The 13338-nt window shown below is 39.1% G+C and overlaps 1 protein-coding gene across 2 annotated transcripts; it reads right to left on the bottom strand.

Annotated features, from left to right (window-relative positions):
* Window positions 1–1149: 1149 nt before the first annotated feature.
* Window positions 1150–12161, bottom strand: g3bp2a (G3BP stress granule assembly factor 2a). 2 transcript variants are annotated; one of them, XM_023428208.2, is made up of 13 exons: window positions 11999–12161; window positions 9992–10110; window positions 9827–9908; window positions 8998–9171; window positions 8556–8646; window positions 8316–8421; window positions 7997–8177; window positions 7420–7521; window positions 6390–6492; window positions 6222–6281; window positions 5891–6022; window positions 5630–5757; window positions 1150–4421 (listed from the first exon to the last, which is right to left on the bottom strand). In XM_023428208.2, the coding sequence occupies exons 2-13, from the start codon at window positions 10084–10086 to the stop codon at window positions 4140–4142; spliced, it is 1536 nt and encodes a 511-aa protein (XP_023283976.1). In that variant the 5' UTR covers window positions 10087–10110; window positions 11999–12161; the 3' UTR covers window positions 1150–4139. The 2 variants fall into 2 exon arrangements, with proteins under 2 accessions (XP_023283976.1, XP_023283977.1); XM_023428209.2 differs by having other exon boundaries at window positions 5639–5757; window positions 11999–12159.
* Window positions 12162–13338: the final 1177 nt, after the last annotated feature.

Below are 13338 nucleotides of genomic sequence, written 5' to 3'. Positions count from 1 at the left end.
GTTTAAACCCCTCATCCTCCACACTTACCTTTTGCAGCAGCTGGTTTTTCTCCAAGCTCCTAAATGATTCTTGGATCTTTTTCATCAAAGTTTCATCAAAGCAGCATCAGTGCAACAGGAAATCAAAGATGCCCCCTCCTGGCTCAAAGGTCTGATGTTACATCAAGAGAAACATCATCTGAAGAGGACAGTGACAGAGACTGAAGAGATGCTGGAGGTGCCATTTAACAGGAGTGATTCACTCCTTTAAACATCCACTGACGCATATTGTAAACATGTACCTGTCTATTAATTATACTAAGGCTACAGGGTTCTGCAGTGTTCAAAACTTCTTAAGACTTTTTAGTGTCACAGAAAAGGCAACTCAATACTTATTTCAGTCATAGCAGTCAAAGGATGAGAGACAACCAGTAGGAACATAAAGGCCTACAGTTATTTATCAAGTATGTGACTTTTACATCACATTTTGTCAACACATCCCTGATCATTTAATGTGACCTGGACATAGACACATTATGAAGCGTCAGAAACTAATTGATAGATTAACCAATTAAAAATATTTACTTGACGTTTTTGAGTATTTCCAAAAATTGATACTTGTCCATTATGTGTCTGTGAGTTTCAGTCTGCAGTTTAAAGATGTGTAACGTCTCCTGACAACCGACAACCAAAATATGCAAATATAGCTCATTTCTACAAGACAGGAAAAAATATTCCAAGACTTTTGTAAATGGAGTTCAAGACTTATACCTTCTATGGTCTTTTTTGAGGCACCTGAATGAAATGGGTTGGAAGACTTGGAAGATTTCTCAAGATGCACAGAGACCCTAATTTTCAGCTTAAGGGTGTTTTTAAAACTTTTGTTATGCAAACAAAAGGTGTAAACTCCTACAAAATAAAAATCAGGCTAAAACCAAAACTTGTCTCATGTGCATAATATTTGGACAAAAACAAATACATTTTCTCAGCCTGCATAAACAGCTTTAGTGGCCAAATCTTCAGTCTTTTGCAGTGAGACAGACACCACAGTCGGGAGGATCTCCTTTATGCCACAAGCCTGGGGCAAAGCTAATGTTCTACTAGTGTTTTGGAAAGCTTGAACATGCAACAAGATTTCTTATGGAGTAACCTGTAAACAGGACAAACATATTAGTGGTGCTGATATCAGTAGTTTATTGTATGTTAAGTCCAACACATTCAAAATGGAAAGGAAAAAAAACAAAACTAAAAAAAAAAAAAACTAAAAAAAACAAAACAAAAAAAACAAAAACAAAAAGAGACTCTCCACCTGCAACAGTTTTGAACTAGCAACAAGTAAAGGGTAAACACAGTAAAATTAAGATGGCAGCCAACTGTTTACCACACCTGCTAAAGCCAAGAAGGTACTTCTATTTCCATTCAAAAAAAGGACTGGAATGATTCACAATGAGGATCCACTCTACTGCATTTTCAACCACAGGAAAATAAATTTACAGCTTTTTTTCCTCCTCTTGCTTCTGCTTTTGAGGATCCTTTTAAGTTTGGAAAAGGGTGGGTTTCAGTGAAAAAGAAGAACTATCCAACCGTAAATTTTAATATGCTCAAACATTTTTACCACCACTATGATGTAAAAGCACAAGATTGGTCTGAAAGCATGATGGCTCTTCTTCACCACTTTCTTCATTGACCATTGCTGCAGAAAGTATGATTGCAGCTAAGTGCACATGTTAAGCAGTCATCTTGTAAATAAACATTTGGGGTGGATGCACCCATGAGAACTATCTGTTTAAAAACACTCGAAGGGCTGGAATTTTTCTCTAATATTGTGTCAAAGGCTGATGATAACAAATCAAGAGTCTTTCTATTGAAAACTATTCTCACATCTGAAAATATTCAATCCCAAACTACAAAGGAGAGCAGCCAAAAACTACATTAAATATGCCGGGTCTGTACATCAAATCTTGTTTTTTTTTTTTTTGTTGGTTCTTTTCTCGTTTCCAGGTGAGGAATTTGGAGAGAGGTTGTGTTCAGATTGTCCCAGAAACGTTGGAAATAGTGCAATACCACCAGACAAGGAAGACCTCATTAGTATGTTTGTCGAGAAAATGCTACATCAAATTTCACTTCCCATTTCAGTGCAAGATAATAACAAAAACAAAAGATAACATCTCACGTGTCATGTTTTCCTTTCCAGCTGAAACCAAAGGTCTTCCCTCCCTACCGAGTGGTAAAAACAAAATATGCTAGTGGACAAGAAGAAGCCGACTAGTAAGGCATCAGATTAGACTTGCCTTGAATGGAAAAATAAATGAATAAAAATAAGCACAATGAATAATCAGCATATGAAAATACAAATGCATAAATGGCTAGAAAAGTGAGCATAATTATTTGCTTGTGTGTAGGCTGGAGCTGCGGCCAGCCCACCTACACAGATCATTACAAAATTGTTGCTGAGAAAAGAACAGTCTGACAACTTGTGAGTCCAGGAATTAACCCGAGTGCTGCCATGAGTTGCAAAAACTATGGTCAGACTGAAAGTAAGGATCAGCATTGTCTGAATCACATTTACTCTTTCCAAAATGCCAAGGTCAGTTCACTGCAATCATGGTTGTGTGGAGCTATGACTCGTTAAACCAAGGACCAAGCATTTCACTGTCACCAACTTTTTAATGTACCTTTTTGGGGAGTAGTTCTTCAGATGCACCTCTTTAACCATTTAACATCGAACAGAACTCGAGGCACCTATTGTCTCTACAAAACCCAGAACAGACACAATACAAAACAAATGTACAAAACTCACAGCAGATCATCTTAGGTAGTAAAACAGTATGGAAAAATGAAATATGCACCTGAAAAAACTTAAATCTTGTGAATACTGCAAGTTTTTTTTTTTTTTTTTTTTATCTGCTCCCAGTAGACAATAGTTCAAAATGAGCAGCTCCGTATATATTAGGAGGCGGCAAGCCCCGAACCGCTTTACGCTTTAGTAAGACTGGAAAAGGTGAAATAGAAGGCACCATCATGCTTTTATCAAGTCGAAAGAGAAATGAAAAAATATACACAAAACAAAACATACAGTAAACTATGATCTTTGCTGTACATTTATTCTGTTACTCCGTACTTAAGACAGGAAGGGAGGGAAGTGGGAGGGAGGTGTCATCCATCCCAGTTTCACGGTCTAGCTGGCAGGGAAAAACATGAAGAAAAACAAACTTGGAATCCAAAGAAAAACAGAGCGAGCCGCCATCATTACCACCACTCTTCTATTGTTCAACTTTGTTTCTTGTTTATCCTCTGTCCCCACTCATTTGGTGAAAGTCCAGGATTTGAGCTGTTTTTTTTTATTTTTTATTTGACTTATAAACGAGGAAAAATATAATGCAGATTTGCTTGTCATCTTGTCCATCCAGCAGTAATTGAAGCGTAGTTTTGGGTCAAAAGTGTGAAAAGTTCATTGGTCACAGCAGACGTGCTGTGAGCGAGGCCTGCCCCGGTAAGTCGTATCGCTTTGAGACAAAAGAGGTCTCTCCAGCTGCGTTCCGAGCATGGATGTCAATGTAACACGACAAAAGTACCCATTAGTGCATATTGATGAGTGCATTATGCAATTTTGAAGCAGTGGTCTCTCAAAAGGAAAAAAGTAAAAGGCAAGCTTTTCCCCTGGAACTGCACAAATTTTGCATCTCACTCTTTTCCAACAGTAACGGGCAGAAAACTACCATATAAAATGTGCAATAGAGGGATTTCGTGAAGCAGCGCCCCAGTTAAGTCAAGGCATATAATCTCTTTTCCAAATGATGGGCTGTATTATCGTAGTTAAAAGTCTCATCAGTCCCTCCTAATGTGGCAGATTACTCCTGGTTGGTTTGCCTTTTTCCACGAATTTACAAATTAAAGTTTGTGAATTCTTGAGATACCCGAAAAGGATGCTCAGCTCACAACTAATAAGCGAAATTTTTTGTTTGCGCATTTTGTTTTGTCTATTTCACAAACAAATGGTTGACAGGCTGTGTCACATTCCAAAGCAAAGAGGGAACAAAAATAAAAAAATAAACAAAAAACAAATATATACGTTTATACATGAAGATTTCTTTTCGTTAACGAGAACGGTTGAAGATGAAGAACACGGTACTACTTCCACACTGCAGGTGGTGCCCTCCTCAGCGGCGCTGGGTTGTGAAGCGACCCTCTCCTTGCCCACCAGAGCCTCTTCCAGAGCCCATGCCAGGTTTGGGGGCCATGCCGCCTCGAGGTGGGGGTCCTCTCCCGTCACGCTCACGCATCATTCCACTTCCCACGATGCCTCGTGAACCTCCAGGGCCCCGGTCGTTGCGCCTCATGTCCCGACGTTCGTCTCCTCCACCACGGGTCTCTCGTTCACGCACCGCCCTCGTCTTCTTCTCCTCCACATTCAGACGCACCTCGCCTCGAAACATGATGGGCTGCAAGGAGAAAAGCGACGTCACTACAGGAGAAACAAGATCTGAATATTTCCCTGCCAATTTCACAACCCATATCATTCACTGGTTTGCACACACAGGTTTGTTCAACTGTACTGGAACCTTCATAAGTACTGCTCTGTGTCCCACTGGTCTGACCTGACCAGTTCTGTGTCCCTGCCAGTGAAACAATTTAACCTCCAAGACTGCATTCAGACCGACAGTAGCCCTGTGTGAAAACACAACCTCTTTCATTATAATGAAGTGAGTCTGGTGTTGACAGCTCCGTCAAAAAAAGATTAAACTTTTGCCGAAACATCATACAGGAAGGCCGTGTTCAGACGGACTACAAACTGCGTGAACAAACACAGCCGCCTCATTAATTTGAATAGTACCCCCAATGAGCCAACAGCTTCCTCACGGTTGTTGTGACAAAACACAAAATTGCCACTGTGGCAATTTTACAAAGTTGTCAAATCTGAGAATTATTCACTACTGTGCAGTTTTATGCCTCATGAATCTTCAAATTCACACATCTATTACTCAAACTGGTCTTCCCAGCTTGTATTTCATGTCTCATTGACAAAGAAACATGCCCCCACCAACGCAGCTCTTGCATTGTTTTAACACAGCTCTGTTTTCAGTCTGAACCCCTGCTTATGTTCAGTCATTCACATATCAAACATCAGGTTTTTATGGGGCATTTACTTACTGGATATTGATAGATAGGATTTCTATAGATCTCTATAGTGTCATGAGATTAATGCAGCCTTGTTCCCATCACGGATGATTTTTGAGGAAAATACAAAAAAAATATGGGTTGTTCAATTACAGTTGTTCCAAGTGTGAAGTGACTGTGTGAATGATGGGCGATCAAATAAGTACAAGGCAATGTTCCAGGTAGAATATACAATATTGTAGGACATAACAAGAAGTATCATTATTGTTGGTCTGAATACGGCCTTAGGTACTCCGTTTACAAGCTTTACTTTCTGTTTACATGCTTTATTTGCTATTGACATGACAACAGTAAACATTCTATATTATAAAAAGACAATGTCTTTAGGCATTTCACATCTAGTAGGGGCTAATTCAAACTGAGCAGGGAAGTGAAATCAAATCAACTCAAACTGTCAAATTAACTGTAGAAACGTGTGTCACCAAACCACCACCAAATGAATGAAAGTGGGTAATGAAATGTTAATACATGCCCCTTCTACCTTGGCACCCAAGATTCTTTGCACCGGATCAGAGTCATCGAAGACCACAAAGCCAAAGTTGGGCAGTTTCCCACCAACGCCCTTGGTGTTGATCCGCAGCTCCACCACATTCCCATATGCTGTGACAAGAAAAGAAGATATTGTGTAACTAAACTTTCATTCAACATCAAAACACAGCTTTGGATGTTTTTTGTTCTTTTTACACAAAATGGAAAATATATCCACAAAGTGTTGCTTTTTGGGGAAACATACTCATGAAGAACTCTTTGAGCTCGCTCTCGTCAATGTCATGTGGGAGGTTGCCAACAAAAAGCTGGTGGCTGTCAGGGTACCGGACAATCCGCCTGCTGTCCATGTCACCAGATTCGGCATCTCCCCTGCCACCTGCAACAGGCAGAAAAACACATCAGCTCAGCTGACATGAGTCGTCTGCATCAACATCCAAGTAAATTTTCATAAGTAAGTAAAATTCTTGGCATTTGCCACTTACAAGAAGACAATGACTGAATATTAAGCAATAACTGATTAAAGTTATTATGACACCAGACTATAAAGTGATTCAGATTTAAACAGTTATAATTACCTTTGTTAACAAAACTCAAGTGAGGTTTCCCCGTTTGTGACTCAGAAGATGCAACACCATCTAATAGTGACATAGACATGCAGACAGTAAGAATGAACCAAAGTAAAAGCTCAGAAGAAACATACCAACTGATAAATCCTATATTGGTGGAAACAGTGTTGGCATTACCAGGTCTGGGACCCCGCGGAGTGAAGGCCGGTCTGTCACGCGTGCGCTGGTCTCTGGGCCGAAGAGGTGCTGTCTGTGTCTCCGGCTTGGCTTCAACTCTGGGCTGTGTGGGGGAGGGTTGTCAAAAAATAAATCAATAAAACACGAAATGAACAACACATCCCTTTCATTATCACAGATCATGGTACTCCAGAGGATCAGATAAAGGTAGCCCATCTGAGTCAATTATCTGTGGCAGTGTCCAACACTTTGTACACTGCTCATTTCTTAGGGCAGTTAAAACAGATAACTTCTTTTTACCCTTTGATTTACTTTGGTCTTTTTGGAAGCAATTTTATTTTATTATCAAATCATAAAACTTCAGCTCTTTCCAAAAGTTTCAAAAAGTGAACATCATTACATATAAAAAGGGAACTCCGAAACATTATATTTTCCTCTAAATATGGACCAATATACCACAGCTATAAGATGGGGCCTGCTCATGCCCTGCTTCACCATTCTTAGGCCTCAGCCATCAATTTGAGCTAATTGTTGCTCGATTCTCTCTCTTTTTTTACTAAAATTTGAGGCCGTCTGTATGTTCTACAATAGTGAAGCATGCCTATATTGCCAGTCAGTCTCAACTGCTCTACAGTCAATCTGCTCATGAGATACACTTGATGAAAGGAAACATATGTACTTGTAGAGACATCGGCTTTTTGGCACCACAACATGTTTTCAGAAAAGTCAACTCTATCTGTTACATGTGGAGACTGTATTTCCCCTATTTAAAGGCTGTTGGTCTTTCAGAAAAGAGCAAATGCCCCAAACACTGCACAGAGGTGCTCATCACTCACTTTTCACAATCTACTCCTGATGTTAACCACCATCTCATTTCAAATGCAATGCATGTTTGAGAGAAACAGTTGAAAACATTGTGCTAGACTCTGGCATAGTGACTCATTTGTACTGGTTAGGGTTAGTGGCAGATTTTTGTTCATTTTATAATTAAATTTAAACACAAATTTCATGTGCAGCGGTAGGTGGTTACCTGTGAGCTTGGCGCTTTTACAACATGGGGGGAGATTCCAGAGGAGGTGACTGTGCCGCTAGGAGGCAGGTTTTTACTGGTCACCAAGGCCCAGGAGAAAGTCTGTGAGGGATGCAGTAATGCATCGTTAGGATTGCAACAGTATCCAATTTACCACTATTCTACATTATCAGTGGGTGTATCATTGAGCAGAGCCATTAGGTCTGTGCATCACAAAATGATGACAATCTAAAAAACTCAAGACTGAAATGCATTAATTATTATTTTCTTCAAAATCTTAATTAATATGGAATAGAATTAAGTGTTCATGTGTGGGAATGAACCTTGATCACGATGCTCAAAGTCCATACCAGGCACAGCTTCTAATTTTTACATAAACCTTTGAATTTACTTGTGTTGATTTTATTCAAGACTGTACAACTAAAAACCTTTTTACATAATACAGACATTTAAGGAGAGTCATACATGTAGTTCAGTTTATAGGTGCAAAGAGTCAGTGAACTCAGATTAGAATCACCACTGGTAATCTTACTTAGGTAAAAGAAAAGTAAGCCACATAAAAACACATTTGTCTTACCTTGGGAGGCTCCTGGGTGTTTGGTGGGGACTCCACAGGAACCGGTGAAGGTGCTTTCTCCTCCATCTCTTCCAGAACCTTCTCGTCTACTTCAGGCTTGATCTCTTCTACTTTGGGGTCTGGTTCGGGCTCGGGCTCTGGTTCTGGAGCTGGCTCCTCCATGGGCTCCTCTACTCCATTGCTGCAGAGCACAAATAAGCATATTGTCATTTCCACAGATAAACTAAGTGTCAAGGGCAAAATCTGTCATACTAGATTTACAAAGCAAAAAGGGAAACACATTTCAATACATCAAGGTCATGACTATGTTTTGACATACGTGACAGGGTGAGGCTCGTAATAGGTGGTGCTGTTGGGGCTTTCCTGAAGTGGCTCAGGGGAGGGCTGCCTCTCCTCTGGCTCCTCTTCAACCTCTTCCTCTGATTCTAAGTGAAAGAAAACAAATCAACAAATTGAGACGTTACATGCATGAACACTCCCCCTTTAAACCATGAATATATGAACTGAAAACCCCCAAGTAAAAACCATGGTTTCCATCTGGTATTTGTCAACATCGTACCCTCATCAAGCTCAGCTTCAGAGTCTCCAAAAACCTCGTCCTCGTAACGGAAGATGTCATTGTGGACATAGAACTTGTTTGCCACTGAACCCTAAGGAAAACAAATGTATCATGCGAAAAGAAAAAAACAAAACAATTAGTGTTCAAGGATGTCCAAAAATATGAAAAAAAACACAAAACAAAACAAAAAAACACAAAGTCATCAACATATTAAATCTGGACAATTTTGAAATGTATTTTTTGGCAGTGGAACAAATACATATTGTCCTCTTTTTTCCAGAGTAATTTCATTAAAGCAACAACAACTCCCATTATCTGCTCTAAATAAAAATGTTCAAATTACTTACCCACAGTTTATAGTTTAGCAATCATTCTCAGGTAATTATGAGTACTGTTGTCATAACTCCACCTGTTTATGGCACAGAAAGGGAGAAGTACTCACCTCCGGAGCAAGCACAAAGGTTTGCATGAACTTCCTCATGGGCTGACCATTGTTTGACAGTTCTCCCAGGACTTGCACCACCACCCCATCGCTCAGTGTGGCGTGGGCATCAACATGCCTGATCTTTGTGTGGCATTCACTAAACTGCAGGGACATGACCTTCTTGTGGATTTCCTGAGAGAGCAGATACAAGTGGATAGCCAAATGAATTTTATATAAACACATATGTGTATGTAAAAATATGAATAGAATAGGACAAATTCGTCAATACCCATAAAAACATCATCTTAAAAAAGGTTTTTCCTGTTCGGAGCCAAGTATGTTTTTCTCAGAATTTGCAATTAATGAATTATGACAACTATGGTTCAGGTCTCTGACTGGATCGTTTGATTCCGAACCAAAAACAGCTTGGACCTTTGTTTTTAAAAAGGACACTTGTACTTTTGTTGCCATGTTACAATCAATACTATAAATTCGCTTATAACTAATATAAAATCTCTTTGTCTTAGCATAAATCTGATCCCTATTTTCTTCAAGGTTTATAAACAACATTGAATCATCATTTTGGTCAAAGCCAATCGACACAAATAATTTGGTATCAACAGAAGTAATATGGAAATAAGACTGCTAGAAAAACAGTAGGAAGATTTATATGTTGTAACTATTGTTTCCTCAAACTTTGAGTCCTTCCTTAAATGCTGCCAATTATTTTTTTATGCTATGATGTATTCGGTTATGTAAATGTAATATTTATATGGCTGACCTGGTACCAGAAACTGTTATAATGCGTTTTTAAAGTGAATCTTCATTATTGGCCCATAGCACGTACCGCTTGCCCGTACACTGCTTCTGCCAGCTTCCCACTTGGGTCAAGTCCTCCATGAACATAGGAAGAGTTCCTCCCATAAAACCTAAAGGCACAAAAATATGACAGTTATAGAGCATTACCAACACAACAGATTTATTGTCTACAACATCAGGAATAAGAAATTACCTGTGCAAGAAATCTGGTGCCTTGTTTAAGAGTGTGTAATACTGCCTCACAAACTCCCGCCCTACAAGCAGGGGACTTGGCTTCTCCATCACCATTTCTTTGGTAAACAATATTAAGTGCTGAAACACAAGACAAACCATGATTTAGCTGTAAAGATGTCTAGAAAATACAAGTTAACACATGTATGAACACACAATCAACTGGCAGTTTATTTGGTACATTTGAGTAAAATAATTCAATAAATCCTGCCATCAACAAGGTTTTATGTTTAGTTTGTTAAAAATGTTTTAGGAGAAATGTTGATTAAACTTTATGTACATCAGTTTGTGGTGCTGGTGAATTACACTGCATTATCGTGAAAGGCATGTCTAATATTTCAATATGACTACATCACCACAAACTACCTGGAGTATCAAAAATTAAAATACCGGTTAAGCCACACCTGTCTAAAGCAGTCATTTGAACAATTTGACTTTCACAATGCTTTGGTTTGTTGAAAGGCTGTTATATTCAACTGCATTAGTTTTCACTTGAGGTACCTAATAAAGTGGCATCTGAGGAAATGAAACAATGACTTTGAAAATTAAGCTTATATTCAGTTACACCACTACAGAATTGATTAGAATTGATTGATTGAAGGGAAGCACTATTGGTACTCTTTTATTGTGCCTCATGTAAATAATATAGATGTGCCACCAACTATAAATGGTGAATTGAGGAGTTTCCTTGTGACAGAACGTTTCACTTTCTTTGTCTCATTGGGCCCATGGTTCATCTGACCCACATCAGTCCTATGGCAGAGGCAAGACAGCTGACTGTTTAGCTCGCTGGCTAACACACTAGCTCACATCCAACTGCGCCATCACGTCCATCCAATGAGACAAAGAGGGAACCCGGTTGTAGAAAAAAAAAAAAAAAAAGAAAAGAAAAAAAAAAAGAAAAAAGGGAAGCGACTGATGCAGCGGTTCTAACGGGGGATCGTGGAAAACGAACTTTACTACAATTAAAACCCTACTTGTGAAACTATACATGACATAGATCTGATACACACATATGAGCATGGCTTTGTAGATAAGTGGCCTACTTTATGAGGCCTTTCATGTCGATGCTAACAACAATTTGCCACTTCTCACGTTTTTCGCATGTTCATTAGCGAAATGAGATGACAGATTCATAATTTGCATCATAATAACCTGTTATACAGATTTCAGGAGCACTGTGTACCTATACTGTCAGTCAGGTCAACGTTATCCAGACTGTAAAAACAACTGGGGGGATATTAATGCTAATCTACCGGCCTCTTCGCACATTGCTAGTTAGCTCGCTAACATTAGCTGTAGCTAACTTGTGGCGTCGTCGTTTTTCCTTCAGCCGGCGGTCAGTTTTACACCAAGCGGGAGCGATACATTTCATGCAAACGTGTTGGCGTTGTCGGTAAACGCAGATAAAAGGACAGCTGACATGATGTTAGAATTCTTTCAGACAAACAACTCGCATGCTTGTTGCAAGCGAGGAAAACCATCAAGCCGACCTGACGATAAGGCATTTGATAGCCATTGTAGTGCATCAATAAAGTTATGTCCATAAAATGTTAGAGAGCCTTCACATTTGACAACATCAACTCCTTATTTATAATGGGTTGTATCATTACTGTTAAAAAACGTAAGCAATATTTAGCACACTTAAACTTTAAAATAAAATCACCCACAACTTACACTGACTGTCGACCCATTATCAATGAAACAAGTTCAATGCTATGCTAGCTAAAAGAAAACAAAAGAAGGAAGATCTGACACATTTGATTGATTCTCACACATTTTAACTACATATCTAATGTGTACTATTTGCACAGTAGCGACACACCTAGCTGGCAACTTTGACAGGTCACTGGCTGTCTATCGAGCAGTCGTGGTTTTGAGTAGACAATGCAGCTAACATTAGCTGGTACGGTTAGCTTAGTTGTCAGCCGTCTCATAGCTGACTTTGCTTGGAGGATGGCTAACTTACCTTATGAAAGACCTATCTATGTAGACAGAATTATTTGTAATAAATAACCGGCTGTAAACTGCTCTGAAATACAGAGTATCCCAGGTGAAATGTTGTAATATTTCCCCCGTTCCACTCCCTGACAGTTAATGATCTCTGCTGTACCAGAGATTGAAGATTTAAAGTGATAGGGTAGATTTATTGTTTTACCCCTGCAATCTGGGGCAGGGAACCCCCATCACAAGCACTCAGCCAATGGACTGTTTACACTGGGCAACATAAATTATGACGTCGGCAACATACCCGCCCCCAAGACTTTTTACTACACTGTAAAATGAGACTGCCCTAAAATTTTAGATTAAGTTAAAAAAAAAAAATAAAAAACTTGTCTTACTTTGGTTTGTTAATTTATTGAACAGCTGGGGTAGTTGTTTGAACTCATCATTTCACCTTAATTAAAATGGTCTGTTGAGGAAACGTTTGTCTTGTTTAAATGATTTAAATCCAACAATTTATTTAACTCATTTGGTAGCTCTTTGAGAGTAAACATCCTTTTTAAAATGTCTTATTGACATTTTGGTTCTTCATTAAATCTGAACCTGAAGAACCTGCAGCTGCAAATGGTGGATGGCTGCCTTTGGACTGGGAGGGAGTTTTTACCTCAAGTGAAGCTATATGTATCTTGAGGTCTTGATCAAGAGTGAGAGTATAAGCAGGCACTGTGGTGATTGAAAGAGTTCAGAATCCAGAGGGAGCTTGGAGTAGAGCAACTGCTCCTTCATGTCGAAAAGGAGCCAGTTGAGGTGGTTCGGACATCTGATCAGGATGCCTCCTGGTCTTGGGTGCTTTCCACTGGAGGTTCTCTGGGCACACCAAAGACCTGGGGTTGGCACTCTTTTGACACACTGGAGAGACTATATATAGCTGTTTTTCATAATTATGAAAAGAAACAACAATCACTTATCTCTACATGTATAAAAGACACAACAAGTTTCTATCACATCTGTTTTCACAAAAAACAAAATAAACAAAAAAGAAGAGCCTCTGGAGAGTTTCAGGACTCAACACATGCTGGGAAGCCTGCTAATATGCTAGTTTTGTATCATTAAAGGTTATGTAAATTAAATGTTAAACAATAATATAGCAGAGATAGAGGCCGGAGATGTGGCCGACAAAGCTCTCAGCTATACATTGATTCATTGAACTAATTATTTCAAGTCAAAAGATCTCAAGTTACAACTCATGTTTATACATTTTGTGGTCTGAAAAACAATCAAACAAACAAACTAGGAATTATTAACTTTCCAATTAACTTGAAATGAATAAAACATTTATTTGCATTAAGTTAACTAGATTAGTTG

The sequence above is a fragment of the Seriola lalandi genome, unplaced genomic scaffold (genome assembly GCF_002814215.2).
Source record: "Seriola lalandi dorsalis isolate HSWRI2012SDOR001 ecotype SW California unplaced genomic scaffold, Sedor1 jcf7180002054872, whole genome shotgun sequence".
NCBI classification, from domain to species: Eukaryota; Metazoa; Chordata; class Actinopteri; order Carangiformes; family Carangidae; genus Seriola; species Seriola lalandi.
The sequence above is the reverse complement of the archived record's forward strand: the minus strand, read 5'-3'. Positions and strand labels throughout refer to the sequence as shown.

Excerpts from the sequence above, each read along its gene's own strand:
- g3bp2a (XM_023428208.2), bottom strand. The coding sequence starts at position 10,086 with ATGGTGATGGAGAAGCCAAGTCCCCTGCTTGTAGGGCGGGAGTTTGTG. Across the intron at positions 9,909-9,991 it reads GCACCAGATTTCTTGCACAG|GTTTTATGGGAGGAACTCTT; the intron begins GTAATTTCTTAT and ends TTGTGCCTTTAG. Across the intron at positions 6,282-6,389 it reads TCCGCGGGGTCCCAGACCTG|ATGGTGTTGCATCTTCTGAG; the intron begins GTAATGCCAACA and ends TGTCACTATTAG.